The following is a 21,896-nucleotide window of genomic DNA, read 5'->3' as shown; positions in this document are numbered from 1 at the left end:
TCATTGATTTCTGTTTCAGTTATCAAGAACAAGGCCAATATTTGCCGATTCCTGCAACTTTATTCTCTGTTTTATAGCATTAATTGATTTTTTATGTTTTATGTAAAAACACACAAAACTGCTGATTATTATTGATTAAACCATTAAAATGATGAATTGCGGCACCATTTGATATTGACAGTATCTCTTTTCAGCAGCCAGACACTGACTCACCTTTTTATAAACGTGTTTTATGCAACATGTGATTCTATTTGTCTAATTTGGCATTAAGATTAACTCCAGACAGAGCAAAACAAGCAGTGCTCTGACCTGTGTGTGTGTGTGTGTGTGTGTGTGTGTGTGTGTGTGTGTGTGTGTGTGTGTGTGTGTGTGCGTGTGTGTGTGTGTGTAGGAAAGTCCCACTAGATTTCCCAAACTCATTGCCACACTCATCGTCCCCCTTTCTTCCTTCCTTATGTCCTTCCTTCCTCTTTACCTCCATCTTTCCTTCCTTTCCTTCCTCCCTTCCTTCGTTCCTCCCCCCTACCTTCTTCCTTTTGTCCTCCTTTCCTCCTTCCCTCCCTCCTACCTTCCTTCCTCCCCCCCATGTTTCCTTCCTTCCTTCCTTCCTTCCTTCCTTCTTTCTTCCCCTTCTCTCTTTCTTTCCTCCCTCCTACCTTCTTCCCTTTGTCGTCCTATCCTTCCTCCCTCCTACCTTCCTTCCTCCTTTCCTTCCTTCCTCCCTCCCTCCCTCTCCCCATGTTTCCTTCCTTCCTCCTTTCCTCCCCCCTACCTTCTTCCCTTTGTCCTCCTTCCCTTCTTTCCTTCTTTCCTTCTTTCCTCCCTCCCTCCTTCTCTCTTTCCTCCCTCCCTTCCGTCCTTCTTTCCTCCCTCACTGCTCTCTTTCTTTCCTCCCCCTACCTTCCTTCTTTCCTCTGTCCTTCTTTCCTACCTTCCTGAGAAGCTAAACCTTGGCTTGTATCATTTAACATAAAATGTCGTACAATGTGAAGCAACCGACATGTAAGACTCCAATCTTTTTTTTTTCTCCCCCCACACAGAAACCTCGTTTTCTGCCAATTTGCCCAGAAATTGCTGTCAGGGGCGAGAACAGGGCATCCAGTGTTACTCCAGGAACTCGAACGCGGAGACAAGCCGTAGCTGTGTCGAAGCATAGCTCACGACCCCCTCGACAGCACTTTCTTCAAACCCACATCAGTCACGACCTCCGGCCCCCCACCGGGGCAGAGCACTTGATTCAACCCCCCGAAACAGAACAGAGCGCAGCACGAGGATCACACCACCAAGAGCATGAAAGAGGAGACGGAGGGTGTTTGTTAGGGCCGTTGCCATGGAGAGGAACGGCGAATATGAGAGCAGGAGACCCAGATGGAGTGCTGTAGTAGCTGCTGAATGCTTGTAAATTTAATTGCTTTCGCTACAATGCATTACTGTGAAGCCAAGAGGGAGACAGTAAGTCGTGCTGGAGTGAGGAGGAGGGGGGGGGGGGGGGGGGGGGGGGGGGGGGGTTGGAGGGGGGGCGTAATCGATTAATGGCTTGAAACGGAAAAAAAAGGAGGTAGAGGCCCTTATTCCCACACTGACTCAACTAAAACCTGCAGCACTCAGGAACATCAGGAGTGAATAATGGTTAAAAGGTTAAAACTACTGGATCACTTCATCACATTTCTCTTTTTTCTTTTCTTTTTAACCTTCCTGTCGTCCTCCCGGGTCAAATTGACCCCCATGTGTTTTGACTGTTCCTTCTTTCCTTCCTTCCTTCCTTCTTCTTTAATTTTTCCTTCCTTTTTGCCCTCCTCCTCTCTTTCTTTGCTCCCTCCTCCTCCATCCTTCCTTCCTTCCTCCTTACTCATTTCCTTCCTCCTTTCCTCCCTCCCTCCTTACTCCTTTCTTTCCTTCCTTCCTTCCTCCCTCCCTCCTCACTCATTTCCTTCCTTCCTTCCTTCCTCCTTTCCTCCTTCCTTTCCTTCCATCCTTCATTCTCTCCTAAATTCCTTCCTCTTTGCGTCCTTACTCCCTTCCTTCCTTCCTTCCTTCCTTCCCCCCTCCCTCCCCTCCTTACTCCTTTCTGTCCTTCCTTCCTTCCTTCCTTCCTTCTTTGACCTGAGGACAACAGGAGGGTTATGCAAGTCATTCCTCCCTCCCTCCGTCCTTACTCCTTTCCTTCCTTCCTTCCTCCCTCCTTCCCTCCTTACTCCTTTCCTTCCTTCCTTCCTTCCTTCCTTCCTTCCTTCTCCCTTCCTTCCTTCCTCCCTTCCTCCCTCCCTCTTTTCCTTCCTTCTTCCTTCCTTCCTTCTTTGACCTGAGGACAACAGGAGGGTTAAGTAAATCCCCCATATCACATGTTCATATATAAAAACTCCAGGTTTGGTTTCATGCTTTGCTCGAGTCATTTAGGATTTACTATATGAGCTATAACACTTTTTTTTTTTTTGGACTGTGAGAAAACTGTGGTTTTCGTGGGGCACCGTTACACATTTTGGGATTATATTAAATACAAGGAGGGATCCAAACTTCCGGTACAGCAGAGGAGATTTGCCTACAGCTTGAAGAGACTAAAAATGGAACTGAAAGGGAGTCGATTTGCCCCGTGGAAGACTCCCAGAAGAAATGCCGACGGATTTCAACACGGTGACCATGTCTGGAAGTGTTTCCAGGAATGGGAAAAGATTCATAATAACTTGTTTTTTTTTTTTTAACAATTCCTGGAAGTTTTGGTTCCTCCTCCAACTTGATTTGGGGAGGATTGTAACAAACCAACAAATAACATATTTTGGAGTTGTTGAGCTGCTCGATTATGGAAAAAATCATAATCACGATTATTTGGGTCAAAATTGAAATCACGATTATTAAAACGATTTTTTTTAAACTTTAGAAACATGCTGCATTTCTCGTCCATTCGGCTTAATTAATTTTCTCTCCCCAGCAGCAGCCTTTTATCTGCCGCTTAACGCAACACACAGCAGAAAATGTGCAGAGAAATTAGTGCTGAGCGAGTTACCATGACGATAGTTAAGTGAGTTACCATGACGATAGTTCACACCTCACTTCCTGGTTTTTAATAATTAGCCAGCTTTGTCCTGCACTTTTATTTACAGTTAAAACATTTCGCCATGTGTTTCAGCTTCTGTCAAACTAACGGAGCTGCGGTGGCTTCCTGTCTAAGCTTTTCAAAATAAAACCTTTCTTATTGAGCGCCATCTCATTATTATTATTAAAAATCGTTTCCCCTCAATTGTATTAGTTTTGAGATCGTTTGGCCCCTAAATCGTAATCACGATCAAATTTCGACTAACTGAGCAGCCTTAGTATAGCTATATCAACATTTAGGGCCTTATAACAAATATTAGCACAAATGTTTTGGGGGCTGCTATAAAAAATGTTGGGATTATTACAAAAACCCAATAAAAATGATCAATTTTGGGGTTGATATGCCAAATTTGGGTTATTATTACAAATAGATTATTAGTATATTAAACATTCATATTAAAAAAGGTGTATGGGTAGGTATATGAACTTTAGTACCTTTTAAAGCCTTAGATCAAATCTTAATCGTCACACAACTTATTTTAATGATAAACCAAATTTGAGGATTTTGCACTAATATACACAATTATTAGTAAATGGGTTGTCAAATCCTGCTTTGGGCTTCAAATAGATGAGTCCAGCCGTACATTAGCAGCATTCAGCTTACTTTAGCAATAATGCTCTAAAATATCTCTCCACACCACAACACCTTTGAACTTAAGTGTGCTCGTGTCCATCTGGCATGTTAGTAGAGGCCCTCAGGGATTTTCTTCCCGGCCAGGAGAATTTATCAACACCTAAACACAGCTTTATCATTTCCTGATCGAGTGCTCTTAGAGAAAGCATGGTGCATGGTTTGGAATATATATGCAATAAGACACGTACAGTAGATGACACCATTTCAATGCTTACAGAGAGTCTAAGCATGAATTTTTAATGTGGAGTCATCAACTGCCATCTGACCTATTTTACTCATTTCATCATTAGAGGGGGAAAAATGATATACTGTACTACACTTCACATATCATTATGTAATATAGTCACAGATATATGAAGAGTTTGAGTTATAGATGTTTTATCTTCTTTATAATTCCTCTGAAATTCATCTTGAATTTTAGGGTCATAAAGCTTCTTCTATACCGAGGTTTGATGGAAGCATTAAGTTGATAATATGTTTCTAATAAATGCCACATATCAATGCATCAGTGCTTTTCTTCTTCTTGTTTTTCAGTCATTTCTCATAAAAACATACCCCAGATGTGTGCTGATTGAAGATGCATTATAGAGCAACCGACCCTAAAGTAAATTCATTAGTGTGTGTTTTAATGACCTTTGATGACCTAAAAGCTCTTTCAATGGCTCTTTCCTCTCATAAGCCTGAACCAGGACTGAATATTAGTGATACAGAAGCAGAAAAGTATCACATTTGCAGATTAGAAATATTGCAAATTGACAAACATCAGCTCCAGAACGATCAACTATTACAGAACTATCTGCATTTAAAATAACACTAAAGTACTACTTATATCAAAAGGTAGCAAGCCTAAAATCTTAATTTGCCATCCATTAAAGCTTCATATCCCTGATGCTGTCTCTCTAACATCTTGTCTACATTTGGCATCAGCCCACAATCCCACATCATTAACATCTCAGCCTGAATACCTCATCTCCATACTCCATCTATTTTATATAATGACTCACAATCACTCAGACATTTAGATTAACCCTCCTGTTGTCCTTGAGTCAAGGAAGGGAGGAAGGGAGGAAGGAGGTAAGGAAAGGAGGAAAGGAGGAAGGAAGGAAGGAAGGAAGTAAAGAAGGAAGGAAGGAGGGAGGAAAGAGGTAAGGAAGGAAGGAAGGAAGGAAGGAGGTAAGGAAGGAGGGAGGAAAGAAAGAGAGAAGGAGCGAGGGAGGAAAGGAAGGAAGGAAGGAAGGAAGGAAGGAAGGAACAGTCAAAACAGACGGGTCAATTTGGGTCAAAACCCGGGAGGACGTCAGGAAGGTTCAAAACGTCTCTTTCACTCACAGCCTGTCAAACACCTCCTCCTTTAATTTAACACATGATGAGATATGATGATGATGATGATGACGATGACGATGACGATGATGTCGTCTGTGACACATACAGCACCTTCACCTGTGGTATGAAGACCACACTGAGAGCAGCCGGTAGTGGGAGTGGGTCGTCTGCAGCAGCCAACCTCACAACACACTCTTACTTCCTTTTTATTTTTTTCCATTAATTTTTTTACAGCTCCTGCAATAGCAATTTCAAAACGTCCCCCGAATCATTAAAAGATGAATACTGAATGATGAAGATGAGTACAAAGGAGTGAAATGTGGATTGACGATTACAATACAAGGTTACTATTAAAAGAGCTGAAGCGTAAAAAAGAAGCTATACTTGTTGGGAAATTGCTTTGCTCAGAAAATCATTTTAAATTAACTGTTTTGCGTCGGCGTGAATGAAAATCACACTGATCAAGCTAGTTCATCCCCTCCAAGTCACATGACTGCATTGCTGGCTTTGGTGCATCTCATACTGAAGACCCCGTTAATTCTGATGCTGCAGCTTCAACTGATGAGCCAAAAGAGGTAAACACATTTTGTGTGACAGCTTTTTGTTTTTTGTTGAAACCTAAAATGTCTTCAGCTAAGCTTTGGAAGAGCAGCGGCCTCTTCCTGTTTTGTCCCATAAGGTAATTTCAAGATTCATGTTTTTATCAAAAATGTCAATTTACAGTATAAACTGCTGAGTAGAGGCAAAATGATCTTTATTTTTCAGCCAATCCTCCTCAGTCGTCCACCCGGGTCAAATTGACCCCGTCTGTTTTGACTTTTCCTTCTTTCCTCCCTTCCTTCCTCCCTCCCTCCTTCCTTCCTTCTTTCCTCCCTTCCTCTTTTCCTTTCTCCCTCCCTCCCCCCTTCCTTTTTTCCTCCCTCCTTTTCTTCTTTCCCTTCCTTCCTCCCTCCTTTTCTTCCTTCCTTCATCCTTCCTCCTTATCTTCCTCCCTCCCTCCTTTTCTTCCTTCCTTCCTTTCCTTCCTTCCTTTCCTTCCTCCCTCCTCCTTATCTTCCTTCCTCCCTCCTTTTCTTCCTCCCTCCCTTTCATCCTTCTTTCCTTGACTCGAGGACAACAGGAGGAATAAGGATCCTTTAAATTTCGTGTTTTTTAAAGAACTGTGACAGATACACACATAGAGTATCTCAGTGATAAACTAACATCAAATGATTACCAACACAGTCAATTCATCATAACCAGTTTCTATGGTAACGATTCAGCATCATAACGTAATTAGTGTTCAGTTTAAGTAGGACTCACCCTTCAAATTAATCTGGAAAAGGGTGTGAAGGATCGAGTCAGACACCCACAATTAATATGCTCTAACACACACACACACACACACACACACACACACACACACACACACACACACACACACACACACACACACACACACACACACACACACACACACACACACACACACACACACACACACACACACACAGTCATTAAGTGTTTTAGGTGCATTAAACCTCCACTGTAGTGAAACCACTTAAAATACAGTTACATAATACCTGTTATTTTATTTATTAAGTATTAACGGCATCCTTTCTCAGCTCTATGTCCCTCCTGTTGCAGACGGTAAACTTTCATCTGCTCTTTTATTCCTGTCGAGCTTGAAAACTCCCACGCTCCTCTCTGCTGCCTCTGGCTACATCAGCAGCAGAGAAGCAGGTTAACGGGCCAAAGTGATAACAACAGATGCTTTTTCATGTTTGAACAATAAAGACAAAGAAAAAAAAGAAAAGCACTGAAAAGATGACAAAATTAAAACAATGGGGTTTTCACTCCTCCCACCCCACCTCCACACACACACACACACACACACACACATACATACACACACACACACACACACACACACACACACACACATCTATGGTAACCTGAAGTCGGCCGCTCACATCTGCTGCTCTCATTCTGCTGCTCTCATTCTGCTCCAGCTGAACACCCACACTCTATTAAATGCTGTATAAGAGACACACATACATACACACACATACACACACACACACACACACACACACACACACACACAGTAAAGGCAGTGTATATGTGTGTGAGAGAGTGACAGCAATTCAGACGGAGTGTGTGTTCAGTAAGTATGAGATATTATCATGTATAACTTCTGATGCACAAAAGAGGAGCTAGCTGCCTGTCAGTGGGGAAGAAGTCGGCATATATCAAACTAAATGTTAGTAGAGCTGCAAATATTGAGTCAATTTATCATTTAGCCAATCCACAGAAAAGCTAAAATGATCTGATTCCAGCATTTTAAATGTGAGTATTTTCTGATTAGGGTGAACAGATGAATCAATAGTGAAAATAATCATTGTTTGTAGGAGTCAATCAGTCGATGTGCCAATGAACTGTCCTGTGAAAGTGCAGTTTCCAAAGAGGCCATAGTGAAGTCTACATGTTCCTTCCTTCCTTCCTTCCCTTCTCCCTTCCATCCTTCCTTCTGTCCTTCTTTCCTCCCTCCTTCCTCCTGCCTACCTCCTTTCCTTCCTCCTTTCCTCCTTCCTTCCTCCCTTTCTTCCATCTTCCTCCCTTCCTCCCTTCCCTCCCTCCTTCCTTCCTTCCTTCCTTCCGTCCTTCCTTCCTTCCTTCCTTCCGTCCTTCCTTCCTTCCTTCCACCCTCCATTCCTTCCTTCCTTCCTTCCTTCCTTCCTTCCTTCCTTCCTTCCTTCCTCCCTCCCTCCCTTCCTTCCTCCCTCCCTCCCTTCCTTCATCCTTTCCTTCCATCTTCCTCCCTTTCTTGACACGAGGACAACAGAAGGGTTAATCTAAATGGCCAAATCCCCCCCAAAAAATGTTATACTGAATGATACACAACAAGGAAATGCCTAAATATCTCACATTTGAGATACTGGAACCAGAAAATGTTTGATTTTGCTTCAAAAAAGACTCAATCTGTCTGTCATTTTTTGTTTTACTAATTGATTAATTGAACAGCACAAATTATTTAAATGTTATTATTATTTGAAACATTGATGCAACTCAATGAGCAGCTTGACTGGCCTGGTAGTCAACTCACTGGATTCACCAAAAATAGACTCAGGGGCCATAATTTAATCTAACAACTAAAAGCTGAATCTCAATTAAGTCTCATTATATTGTGACAAATATCAATTATTTTTATTCAGATTATATTGTTAATAATTTTAATGACTAAATTCTATAAAGCAAACTAGAAATGATACTTTCTTCTTCTATGTATGAATGTTAGACGGTCTGCTTCCTCTCCCCGACTTCATCTAGTGACACCTGAAAAATGACAAACCGGGTCGAGACGTCACAGTTCAGTTTCACACATCTCACAGGAGTGTGAATAGTTTCAAAGTATTTAGGACACACATACACACACACACACACACACACGGGCTGGGATGTTACGCATACAAAACGAACTGTTAATGTGTTGAGAGCTTTTGCCGCTATAAATTCTACATACAGGGGTCACGTAAGGCGAGCAGAGTTTACCGTTTCTAGGTCTGTATCGCCATCTCTCATTTCATTCCCCACCTCGTCACGTGGAGTAGCCGTGTGTGTGTGTGTGTGTGTGTGTGTGTGTGTGTGTGAGTTAAAGTGTTCATGACGCTTTCAGCCCACATCTCACAGCAGCCATGTCATCAAATCAACCGACCGAGAGACCCTGACAGAAACAGAGAGAGAGAGAGAGAGAGAGAGAGAGAGAGAGAGAGAGAGAGAGAGAGACAGAGAGGAGAAGGTGAGAAGAAAAAGTAGATCTCGCTGAAAGAGTGATGTCATCAAATCAACCGACTGAGAGACCCTGAAAGAGAGACACAGAGAGAGAGAGAGAGGAGAGAGAGAGAGAGAGAGAGCGAGAGAGAGAGAGAGAGAGAGAGAGAATAAGAAGAAGAAGAAGAAGAAGAAGACGAGAAGAAAAAGTAGATCTCGCTGAATTTGGACTCAACTAAGGTTGGATACGGTTCACGTTTGAACCGATACCAGTACTAACATCTAACAGTACCTTTACTTAGTAATAGTCTGTTGTCTGCAGCTCTTCATCCAATATCATCATCATCATCATCATCATCATCACCACCACCACTCTGGCTGTTTCTGCTCGTACTCTTCATAGCTCAAAATATATCCAGATCTTGTCATGATGTCGACTTGTTTGTTTGTTTTTTTAATGAAGAAGGAAAAGAAATGTTTTCATCAGCAGTAACTTAACACGGGCCTGAAAGCAGCGATCAGGAAAAAGTAAAATAAGGAAGTACAAACAGGAAATTTAAATGTTAGTAAAGGCCATCAATACTTATTTGAATTCACAACACAAGCCGCTGTCAAGGTACCAAAATCTGGCACTGATTGATCCAACATGAAGCTGCACTTATGTAATTCAGTCGGTGCCCTTTTAAAGTAGTGAGTCTGACACCCGACCCTGGACTCAACTGCTTCATGAAACACTTCAGGGCTGCATTTCATCTTTCATCATTGTAGTTATTATATCATTTTATCTATAGCATGTTAGAAAATAGTGGAAGATGCTTGTTTTCATTTATCAGAGCTCAAAGTGACGTCTTTGAATGATTTTTGTGTATATTGTGTTCATGTTTTTTTTCCAGATTTGATACTATTATAGTGGAAATACTATAATTCACAATCACACTATATTACTAGGGCTGGGCCAAAAAAAATCGATTTTTATATTAATCGCGATTTTTTTCTGGTGATTTTTAAAAATCGATTCTCATACAAGAATCGATTTTTATTTATGCATTTATTTATTTATTTATTTTTTTCTAAACACCAGCTAAATGTAACAGTTTAGTTTATTGTAAGATGTTGGGTTAGGGTTAGGGTTAGGGTTAGGATGAGGATGTTTTTTGTGAGGGCAGGTGCACAGTTTTAAAAATAAATCTCACAAACTGATGTGATGTGTGTATTGTTTTATGTAAATATGACTTATGATGTATTATCAAGTGTTTGGTTCAACCTGTTCTTGTTTAAGGAAAGAAAATCACAATCATTGAAATATAAAATCGCAATACTTGTATAATCAGAATCACAATTTAAATTGAAGATAGAGAATCGAATCGGCTCAAAAGCATATCGGCCCAGTCCTAATATATTACGATCTCACGTTATCCAGAATGAGAGCATAACAGCCATAATTATATAGTGAAAATGAAACATGCAACAACAGTATGTAAGGGTTAAAAGTATGAGCAGCTATAAAAACCTGTCACTATTAGTCATTCTATGTTTAATTTGACTTTTGACCCAGAAACATAGATGTCCAACTTCATGTGAAGAAAAAAGAAAAAAGAAAAAAAAAGCTCCTCTCATGTTCTCTGTGAAGCGAAACAAGCAGAGCAAAGCGTTGATCAATGCCAGTGGGTCCGGAGGTTTGATTCCCAGAGGGTCCACACCCATATTATAGATGTATGCATTCACCACACTGTGTGAGCCACTTTAGATAAAAGCCTCTATCAAACAGCAAGTTATAGACTTTATGTAAAGAACGAAGGGAGAGAAGGGAAGCTGGAGAGTGAAATATAGGTCTATAGGAAGAGGAGGGGGGGGGGGGAAGGGGGAAGGGGGGGGGTTGCAGGCAGAGAGAGGATTAAGAGAGAAAGAGAGTGAGAGGGACGGATGCTACAGTATGACCTACTTCTTTGAGCACTTCACCAATTGTTCCTTCTCACAGTGAAGACTTTTTTTTGGACACATATGTTCAAGTATATAAAAATAGGACTAGCACGCACAACGATAAGTGACACAGAAAAAAAAAAACACGTTTAAACACGCACAATTAGCGATCCGCCGAACACAAGAACCACAAGGTACTCTTTATAAGTGAAAGAAAACGTTCTTCAGGCAGAGAGCGGTAAATTATGTAAAAGCCTTTTATTCAGTCAGACATATTTAATGGTTTAAAGTGCCGACTAGTTTAAACCACTCTGGGTCCTCATCAGGCTGGAGATTATGAAACAAACTGATTCCTGATAGGCTAACACGGACGTATTGAGTTACACAATTCAATCACATAATGAAAAGACCAGCAGATGCAAAGAAAGCACGCTGATAGATAGAGCTGTGTTGATATGATTAAAATCCCATACACTGATATTGGTCATTTCATATCCTCATAATGACATATATTCTGTAAATCCAAATCAATAAGTAGCACACACACACATTGCTGCGGCGAAAAATAGAGAAGAGGAGAGAAGCGTGACCGTTAACGACAGCAAACGCAGCAGAGACTCTCACATTGAGCTGAAATGAAACGAGTGCACTTAAACTTGGTGAATAATTGAAATAAACATTGTTTCTACTGTTGTTTTTTGCTCTCATTTATGGACGTGCTACTCTCCTCTGCTCTGTGTTTCAGCGTGGGCGGAGCTTAGCTCACAGCGCAGCAGAGGAGAGACAGTGAACAAGGTGAAGCACTCCAGCTAACAACAACTACACTCATTTCGTGACTAAACGTGCAATAAATGCTTCGTAAGTTAAAAGCCAAGAAGTTAAAGATGGACAGACTCAAAAAGTGTGATTTGGAATAAACGGTAGAGCATAATATGAAACGATAAATGTGCTTCTATTGTCACATGACATATATCGTCATATCACACAGTCCTGATATTGAAATATTAATACGATTAACATCATAAAATAACAGCTCCAAAAAGCAGATTATGCAGCATGATGCAATAAAGACTAAATCAAGACTTTACTTTTTGCATCAGAAAAATGAAAAGGTGCTGCATTGGTAGAAGCATCTGATTTTAGTTAAACATGATCCAGAAAGTCCAATTTGAGAAACAGATCCATGAGTTTTTAGGGTTTATCAGACATGAAAACACTCCAATGATACTATGAGTCAAAATGATCACGACTGATACGAGGTAAACTACACCTGGATGGAAACCTGCTTACTGTAGGAATGCAGAGGTCCCCTTTAATTAATGTGTGGGCTGCACTTTTTATGGAATACTCAGTGAAAGCCCAAATTGAAAATTAATGGAAACATAGTTCTGCTGATGACTGGTTCATCATTAAAACCATTAGTCGAGCTACAATGCTAAATGAATGTCATTTCTTTGGGATTTGCACTGTGTTACCTTTGACTCTGCAAACCTGTGTTGGGGCGTTTTCAAAAATCAAAGAAATAGCTGACAGATTAACAATAATGAAAAGCTTAGTCTACATACATAATACATGCACACACACACACACACACACACACACACACACACACACACACTCAGACATGCTCTTTCAACTCTGAGACAGTTCAGTCCCATGGGAGTGTACCCGTCTTCTGCACAGATTGACAGCACTTTACCCAAAAAAGAAAAAGAAAGGAAAAAAAAAGAAGGAGCTCTCCAAAGACAGCCGTTAACAGGTCGTGCCATTTTCTCAAATAAAAATGGAGGAAAGGGAGAAAAGGGGCGTGGGGGTGTTGGCTGGAGAATAAGATTGACTCTCTGAGTCTTTCTAGCCTCATTCCTGAGTGGCATGTCAGTGGGTGGCAGTGAAACACGAGCCTGGTAGCTCATGAAGGAGGGTCCAGGTCGGGGGGTCTGGTTGCTAGGCAGCCGACCAATCAGAGCAAGATGCTGATTGGCTTGTGTGAGTATCTGGAGACAGGGGGTTAAGCCAAGAACTATAAACCTGGTTTTAGATCATGGAAAAGAGGTAAAAGAAGGATGAGAAAGAAGAAGATACAGATGAACGAAAATGCATGCAGGTTGTTATTAATGTCCTAAACTGTATTTTCATTGTTGTAAATTATATTTGCATATATATTGCAGCTGTAACTTATTCTAAAATGTTTAAAAGGAAAATATTTACTGTGCCAAGTGTCTTAGCAACAGTTCCTCAGATTGAGAATCATGCCTGCCTTGGCTGAAGGGGTTTCTCTAACCAATTTAATTTCCAATATCTACAAACCCAACCAAAAAAGAAGAGATGGGTCAGGTGGTGAAGATGATAATACTGCTCTTTTTTTTTTGTTCGATTTGAATAAAACGAAAAAAAGATTACTTCTCTTGAATTGTAGGCTCAAACATTTTGCTCAGCACATGATTGAACTCGTTGGGGAAGCTTTCTATCAAGGCAGGGAGAAAGAAAAAAAAAGAAGAAGTTGAATCTTTCTGTGGTTCAGGGAGTGCACTGTGATTTTTTAATATATTTCGGATTAGCTGTGGTGGTAGCCCGAAGAGTGAGAGAGAGAGAGATACAGCGAGAGAAACACACAAATTCAAAAGATTTATGTGCAAGGAGAGACAATGCAAGAAAGACAGTAATGATGAGTAATGAGCTCTGTCCAAAAAAGAGATAAGAACAGAGATAGAAACAAAGAAGCAGTGAGCGACAAGGAGCAACACAGGAAGAAGGCAGGATGTCCAAAATGCAAAGATTTTACGGGAACAAAAAGAGACTAGCAGAGATATAGAAGAAGACAAACATTGCTGAGTGTATGTGTGGGGAGGAGGGGGGGGGGGGGGGGGGGTTGGATGGTAGGAGAGCTGGAAAAGCCCAGCAACAGGGCATGCCTTAAATAGCTAGATGGTCGAAGATAACGTGACGCTGGAGAAAGCCTGATGGCTCGGGGCATGTGTTGTGTTGTGCTAAGCATGTATGAGCCCAGTGCTGACAGCAGCTCCACGGGCTCTCTTAGTCATATGGCAGATCACATGACCTCCCGAGGAGGCCTGGCTGCATGCGGCCCGGACGCTGGTGGGCTGATAAAGCCGACCGCCCATCTGGATTCTCAAAACATCACCGTCTGTAGGGATAGTTACCCCGATCTACCTCAGGAACAGCACTCATTCAGTTGGTAGAGGTTAATTTGTAAAGAGGAAGCATTTAATAAGCATGAGAGCTGCTTCAGGAATGGTATTACTGACCTTGACATTGTTTGTTTCTTACTCAAACGCTATCTCATGTTACAGCAATGGCAATCAGATTCATATATAGCAATAATGTATACACAAGGCAGTGCAGACAATTAAAACTTTAGAAAAGGCTTAAAAGGCTGCATACAAATTCAGAGTTAAAATGTCACAATTACTAAGGCACTACTCAAGCTGGTTTAGCACTTATCCCCAGACAGTTTTATTGCCTGGTCACTACATGAGTTTTCATTTTCTGTCCAGTGATCACTTCTTGCCAGTGAAATCATCCCATGAAGTCATTTTCACAAAAGCACAGACGTCCAATCTGGACACCTCCTTCTGTACAATCCTCCTCTCTCCCACTGAGACCAAAGCTCACAGCACATAACTGCCCAACACTTAGAAACAGTTTGACAAACTGTCCAAACAGTTATCATGGCTCACAGAGTACAATTAATGAGTGGAAGTGAAGTTTGATTCAATTATTTATAAAAAGGAACTACTGATCTGGCAATGTGTGTGCCTTGTTGTTTCCACATGATGGATTTGGAAGCAACCACTTGCAATGTTTTGATATTACTAAAAGGCCATTAGTTCAAGCTTTATTAAATGGACCAGTGTGTTAGATTTAGTGCTGTGTACCAGTGAGGTTGCAGATGGCAACCAAATTAATATACTCCCTCCCACCCTCACTCTTTGCTTGCAAGCATGTAGGAGAACCTACGGAGGCCCAGACACTTATGAAAAAAGCAAAAGGTCTTCTCTAGAGACAGTGTTTGGTTTGTCCTTTCTGGGCTACTGTAGAAACATGGTGGCCTCAGTGGAGGGGACCCACTGTCTATGTAGATATAGAGCTCATTATTTTCATGGGATTATACAACAATTAAAAACATACTTTTGAGCAATATATTCCTTTTCTGCCAAGTCTGTTAAGATAGATGCCACTAAATTCTACATAATAGTCCTTTAAATTGTATTTTTTATATAAACATTGCTCTATGCGGGAGTCGATGGCCAAAAGCCTTCAAAATCCATTCTCATTTAGTCAGCCAAATCATTGCATTTTTTAAAACTGCAAATACAAATCAAGTTTTGACCAAAAACTAACAGTGATGGAAACAGACAAGGCTGACCAAAACAAAAGGGTAGCGTGACTCCTTTCTGCTTCAACGGTCTGATGCTGAATGTTAGCAAAGTCAGCTAAACTACTTTTGAATCAGTCGCTGGTAAAAACGTCCTCTGCTGCCGTCCTGTGTGACTGAGTCACTGGCTAACAGCTCTGTCAGCAGCCACACAGCAGAGGCGCTACGTTGGGCTCTAGGATGTTCTCACTGACCTATGACCAATATGGATTGAAATGCAGCCGTGAAGTGAAATAACCGCTCCCATCCAAAAGTTGAATTTTCAGCCTAAACTACTGACTCAACTGGAAACATTCAGATTTGGGTACAGCCTCGTTTTGTGAGTAGCCTAAGCTTAGTTTCTGCCATCTTATCGTTTTGGCTCTCTAGCTGCACACAGACAATATGGTTGAACTGCAAAGCTCTCCTTTATGGAAATATATGGAGCCATTTCAAGTTCGCCAGATCAGGCAATGAAACTGCTAACTGCCAGGCATGGAAAAAACTGAAAATCAAAGTAAGAAATGTAAACAACTAGATAAAGACCCAAATATAATTATCAGGAGTTGGTGGAGACCAAACCAGAGCTAAAAGGAGAGTGAATGTTACTTTGTGGGGATTTGCTCTCCCTTATTGGGATAAAAAAGGGCCATTAACAGTCATCGAGTGCTTATCTTCTACTGCTTTGATGACTCATGGATGGTGGCTTTCAGACAGTGTGGGAATGGAAAAGTTTTTAAAATGTCAAGGACATTAAAAATAGTTTTAATGACCTTCAGATTTTCTGCATTCATGCTTTCTATAACCAAACACTGAAGAAGCTTTAGACAGTGTTGTGTTTTTGTAAAACTGTTCTTTGTATTAGCGAGAAATTACCATTGGCCATTGGCCAAACACTTAATTTTAGTTCTGGCTCGTAAGCTTATCCACTTCAACTCAGGCAGCTACTCAGCCAAAATGTACCCAGTTGATAAAACAGTGAAAGCAGCTTCATCATTTTGGAAATGCGCTTTGCGGCTGTGGCCTGTCAATACAAATGAAACAGTTCCCTGCTCTGAGATTTGGGTAAAGATGGAGTCTCCAAATGCCCTCTGAAAAGCTCTTGGCCCAAAAGAATGGGTGACTTGTGTTGCCGTCAGCCACGGTAATCATGTGATATCGCTGTTGTTTGACTAATCTGCTTACGGCCTCCTTTCTTTTTTCCAGGATGAAACCTGATACGGCAGCTCAGCCAGCTTTAGCCACACGCTAATTAATCTGCGGCACCAAAGCTTCTTAATAACACCCGAACGCCGCAAACAATCGTTGTAGATGTGCCAAGCCATGGAAGTTTGGACCTGCCTTTTGGTGTGGGTGCCGATAAATGGTCCAGTGGGGAATTGGTGGACCAAGACAACGAAAAACAACATGAACTAAAACTGAGGACACAATACTCAGTTCTGTGTGTGTAGCGCTTTGTAGCTGTGCCAGTGTAAGGTGCTTTGGAAATGCTGACTAATGAGGCTAGTTAGCTTGATTTGTGGTTTGATTTAAAAAACAAAAAGGGACATCATTGTGCAGTGACATTGATAGCCCTTCAGCTGGTTGCCAGATGATGCTTTTCTTCTAGCTATTCAGGGTGGGAGGGAGGTGTGGGGGGGTTGGAGAAAGAACTGGAAAGCGAGTGGTTCGGGGCAGTTGGCTTAATCCTCTCTGTCACACTGTCCCGCTTTGTCAGAGACGATATCAGGCCTCCACTTTTCACCCCCGCTTTTGCATCTCATCCATCCTCTATCGCCTTCTGTCAGATCCGAACGGACGATCTGGGCTTCTCACTCTCGATGCATCTTTCTTGACTATTTCCACTGTGTCTCTTTTATTTCTTCCCACCCCTCCTTTCTTCAATCTCTGTTCCTCTCTGTCTCTTCCTCTGTCTAGCTCTGTCTCTCTCTCGGATGGGGCTTATCTGCGACAGAACAAACAGGCTCATTGTGTTTTGCGAGAGCCGTCAGGGCAGCAGAGACGAGGCTTATTTCATTGAAACCTGGATAGGATATCCACCCACAGGGGAGAGGGGGCCTGCAGGGACTCTTAATGCCAGCAGAAAACATGGGTGAAGTGGTGGTGGAAAGAACCAATAACAAAAACACAAAGGGACAGAGAAAAGGTGACATTGAGGCACAGACTGTCCTAAATTCAAATAAAAGAAGACAGTAGAAGAGGTATGACGAAGCACAAAATATGGACCTGAATGAAAAATTAGAGGGAGGAGAGAGGAAAACTAAGTAAAAGATTCAAATCACTGCCTGAAGCCGGTGCTGTGGTGCCGAGAGAGGTAGGGAGTTATTAGGTGCTGTTCAATATCAGCAAGGTCAATGACCGTAAAGCTGCACAATGGGCTCAATATCACAGAAACCGAACAAAATGTCTGCAAGCTGAACATTAAAAAAAGAAACACCAGAACACTAGGGACGGTTATGAAAACTAAAAGGTCACCGGTTCGATCCCTGCAACAGTGTTTGGAGCAAAGCATGGAGGCTTATATGTTATTGTTCCAGAGCATCACTGACAAGCCTTCAAGCTGAACGTGTATGTGTAGGAATGAGTCGCACATTTAGAGCCTATTAAAAAAAGCCTTAAAGTAGAGCGTGGACAAACCGAGGCACAGATTCTGACCTAAATACAGAGCTGCAAAGCCAAAGAGGGACACGCAAGAGTTTGTTCAGAAATAACTTGGTATACCTGTCCCTGCAGAGAACGAGGCGACCTGCAACGTGAGGGCGAGACAGGTTGTCTCCTCGTCTGCTGGGACACGACACAGAGTCATCATCTGTGCAGCATCAGTGTTAAGTAACCACAGATCAATGTCATCCGTTTAAACTCATCCCTGCCGTCATCGCACAGCTATTAACGCTGTACAATATGCATATATACACACATTCCAGCTCTGTTTCCTTCACCAAGGACAGTAAAAGTTCAGGCTAGGGCTGGGCGATTATGGCAAAAATCTAAATCACGATTAATTGAACTTTTAACCTCAATTACGATTAATGAACGATTATCTCCACCCTTGATGAACAATGATGTATTTTCACAGTTTCTTTTGTTTTGTATTTTACACTGCTGCCCTCACGCATGAGTTTCTTTAAAGAGAGAAAATAAAGATGTTTTAAGGTGTGGTGCTGTGGTTAATGTCTAGTTTACTTGATTAGAACTATGTAAAGATCATGGTTTGGGTTAAAATGATCACTGGAGACAAGTTTTCTAAGTCCTTAAAGATATGCAACATTTGCTGTCATGGCAACAGTGAACACCACGATTAATTGACATGAGCAAGATTAAGTTGATTAGAGTTTCTAAATGTCAGTTTCGATTATTTTCCGATTAATTTCCCAGCCCTAGTTCAGGCTTTGGAGACACTGAACCTCACAACCATATTTCTATACTGTTTAAATGAAGTGCAGGACACAATGTAGAGAGCAGACTACAGTGTAATGGCAGGTAGACCAATTGCTGACAGTAAGCTGCTTAGCTCAACACTCTTGACACTTAAAAGGTTTTATAGATTGAGTTCAAACAACATATGCACTGGTTTACTTTCCCACCAGCTGTGGAGATGTGTGACCACTGCTTCAACTCTTTTTAAAATAGATTTTACAAGTTTGCTGCAACATTACTGATTAAAAGCATCCAGCGATATTGATGTAGGACACAACATGTGCTGCAAATTGACTTCAGATCCTCATTATCATAACATTTAGAAACAAAAATCAAGGTATAATCCAAAAAGGCAACAAATAGAGAACATTATCTTTTTTAAAGTGTAGGTGGGGAATCCCCTAAATGACAATATTACCACCCAATTATATTTTAGAGCAGAGCAGGATGGGAAATTAGCACCAGCCACCAGTCAAATTCTGGTCAATTATAAAACTGGCTGCTATATTTCAGACACAAAGTAATGATTTGTACATTTAGTAGATCTAGTAGATGTTCACATTATAAAAAGTTAACTTTCCCACCCTGGCAGATACCTTACCTACTGATGTGGCTGATTGAAAAGACTAACTAAATAAATAATATAACAGTGTTCACCTAGAGTTACTACTGGCAGATAAAAATCAAACAGCATCCACCTAATTAGTCTTCACTGGTCACTGAGGAACAAAAAGAAGCCAGAAACGAGCGAGTTCAATCATCTGTATAATCACTGCTAGTTGAACGGGTGGTGCCGGGTTGATTTGAGCACACTGGCCTTTCAGTCAGGAAACAAAGTGCTAACCAGTCGCTCAGCCAGCTCCCTTTCAAGAAAGGCAATTAGAGAGGCTGCTTATCAGTGGGTAATTACAAAAGGAAAGAAAGAAACCGTGAGGCACAGTCTTTCATCGTGGTCACACAAGTGTTCTGCATATTTCTGGGATAACGCCACCGATTCAGATTTTGTGATATCGCCTTCATTTAGCGGGAATTCATCACATTTATCGTTCATTAAGCCGAGTGACACAAACTCAATTCTGGGTCACAATTACGGCTAATCGTCTCATCTTAAGACTGCTCACAAAGGCAATCTGCTCCGAAATAGGCTGTGTTCGTTTTAAGCTAAGAAGTTCAGACGTGTGTTAGTGTGTCATTCGGACTCACCCTCAGGGCTTCTATGACCAGGTCTCGGGCCTCCAGCTCTCCCTCCATGATACTCAGCAGGGTGAGCAGCTCTGGCTTGCTCAGGTTATCCATGTTGAACTCACATTTCTGTAACACAGCACACAAACATGTCACCATCGTGCAATCAACACAAACACAAACATTAAACCTTAAAACTTCTTGAATATCCATCGAATTGTTTCCATAGCCATGACCAAAATCTTACATATCATTTCATATGCCGATAGCGATACCTATCTGGATATAGCAAATACTAATACAGTGGATAGTTGGTCCATGCTTCCTCCTCCCCACACCACGTGATTGTTTAGTCACAATGAAATACACTAAAGAGCATAATAAGATATGACAGACAGATCCGTATTGTCACATGATATTTATCATCAAACTGCACAGCCCTAGTTGAAATCTGCAGGTTCAGCATCCTTTATTTCATTGTATTTGTCTGAGAAGTGCTACACAAATAAAGTCTGATTGATGTATTGAGTGATACCACACAGCATGTAAAATTTAGCATGCTGGCATGGCAACGTTAGCATGCGTGTGTACATATTGTATAAACATATGTCCACAGTTTCTTGAATTAATTATCAGCAATGTTTCTTTGAGTGAAATGCCAAGTGAAAACAAACACAAACACACACACACACACACACACACACACACACACACACACACACACACGCACACACACTTTCAATTCTGCATTGTCATAGTAACATGTACCATACTGAAACTATACTGGCATTAAAATCTGCAGGGTTGAGGTGTTTAATTTGCTATACTGTGTCAACAACCAGAGTTATCATACAACATGTAAAATTTTGTGTGCTGGCAAGCTAACGTTAGCATTAATATAAACATACTGTATGTACATAGGCTATGCACACAGTTGCTTCAATTAATTATCAGCAATGTTTCTTTGAGACAAGTACCCAAGTACACACACATACATTCATTTTCACTTCTCCACTGTCATAGTAACGTACAGTATTCAGAATCATTACACATATCAATCAAGCTTTGGGACTCCTAGCTACCCACAATGTTGCTGATGGTGGAAAAGATTGTGCTGTGTAATGCAACTGCAACCATTTCTTTGGTAAAAAAAAAGAAAAAAGAAGATAAATATCCCTTTGTATGTATAACACACATCCAAGATGTTGACTACTTCATGTGAACTCCACCAGAATAAAAGAAAAAAAAGTTGCTAGCATGACAAATGTTCTACTTACTCCCAGTGTCCAACTGGTCTCATTAAGTGCAGCCCTCAAATTAGGCTAGATGTCTCGTTCTACCTCGAAGCCATTAAGGCCTAATTACATTTAGCTAGGTCATTAAGCACCTACATGGTCAGTGGTGACCGCAGGGCTTACGGGTGGAGATGACTGTAATTGGGAGTGACCAGACCACTTCATGCTTCCCCTCATGTCAATTAAAAGCTTCTTCCGGTCCACTTTTAAAAAGCTAGACGGCCATGTGTTGGCTCGGCCTTGTGGGTTTTACAGGAAGAAGGCAGGACTTGTTTCAGGTCAAGTCAATTTCAGTCAGCATTCATTAAAAGCAGAAATGACTGTTTATTCAGGGGGTCTACTCAAACCTAAAAGTGGTGTGAACTTAAGAGGACAAATATAACCATTTCCATATAGAGACAATATTTGTCATTCAGCACTATCTGACTCACTACTTCCAACTGACTTCATTTAATTCTATTTAAATCATTTATTTCTGAGTACACCCACTTCATTATGAGGGCTTGTTCCATTTAACGCTGAGATATATTTTAAACTAGCTTCAATAGCTGGCAGGCCTGTGCGACCATTTTATATACACAAATAAAAACTAAAGCTCAGAGAATCAAAAGTTGCATTATTACAGTTTTAATCCCTCCAAAAGTAGGTTGTCAGTGATAATTCACTCAGACAGGATGAGCTATAGCATCAACATGCTTTTTTTTCATGTTGATTCAACAGTAGTCATAATAATAAATAATATATTATAGCATTAGATAATAAATAATACACTAGAGCTTAAATGATTGAGTTGATTAATGATAACTAATGAATAATTTAAATACACCCAACTATCTTTGTTTCCAGCTTCTTAATGTGAGGATTTGCTGCTTTTCTGTTTTACATCTTTGTAAATTGAAGACGTTTGGGT

At 41.0% G+C, this 21,896-nt stretch overlaps 1 protein-coding gene across 1 annotated transcript in view; it reads right to left on the bottom strand.

The window, feature by feature from the left end:
* Nucleotides 1-21,896, bottom strand: part of cttnbp2 (cortactin binding protein 2) — a 110,516-nt gene that overhangs the window by 83,417 nt on the left and 5,203 nt on the right. The window contains exon 2 of the mRNA XM_053318892.1: nt 19,713-19,820. Within this exon, the coding sequence (XP_053174867.1) occupies nt 19,713-19,820 (108 nt within the window). The remainder of the gene's footprint in view (nt 1-19,712; nt 19,821-21,896) is intronic.

Source organism: Scomber japonicus, chromosome 5 (genome assembly GCF_027409825.1).
Source record: "Scomber japonicus isolate fScoJap1 chromosome 5, fScoJap1.pri, whole genome shotgun sequence".
Classification (NCBI taxonomy): domain Eukaryota; kingdom Metazoa; phylum Chordata; class Actinopteri; order Scombriformes; family Scombridae; genus Scomber; species Scomber japonicus.
This window is presented reverse-complemented; position numbering and strand designations above follow the sequence as displayed.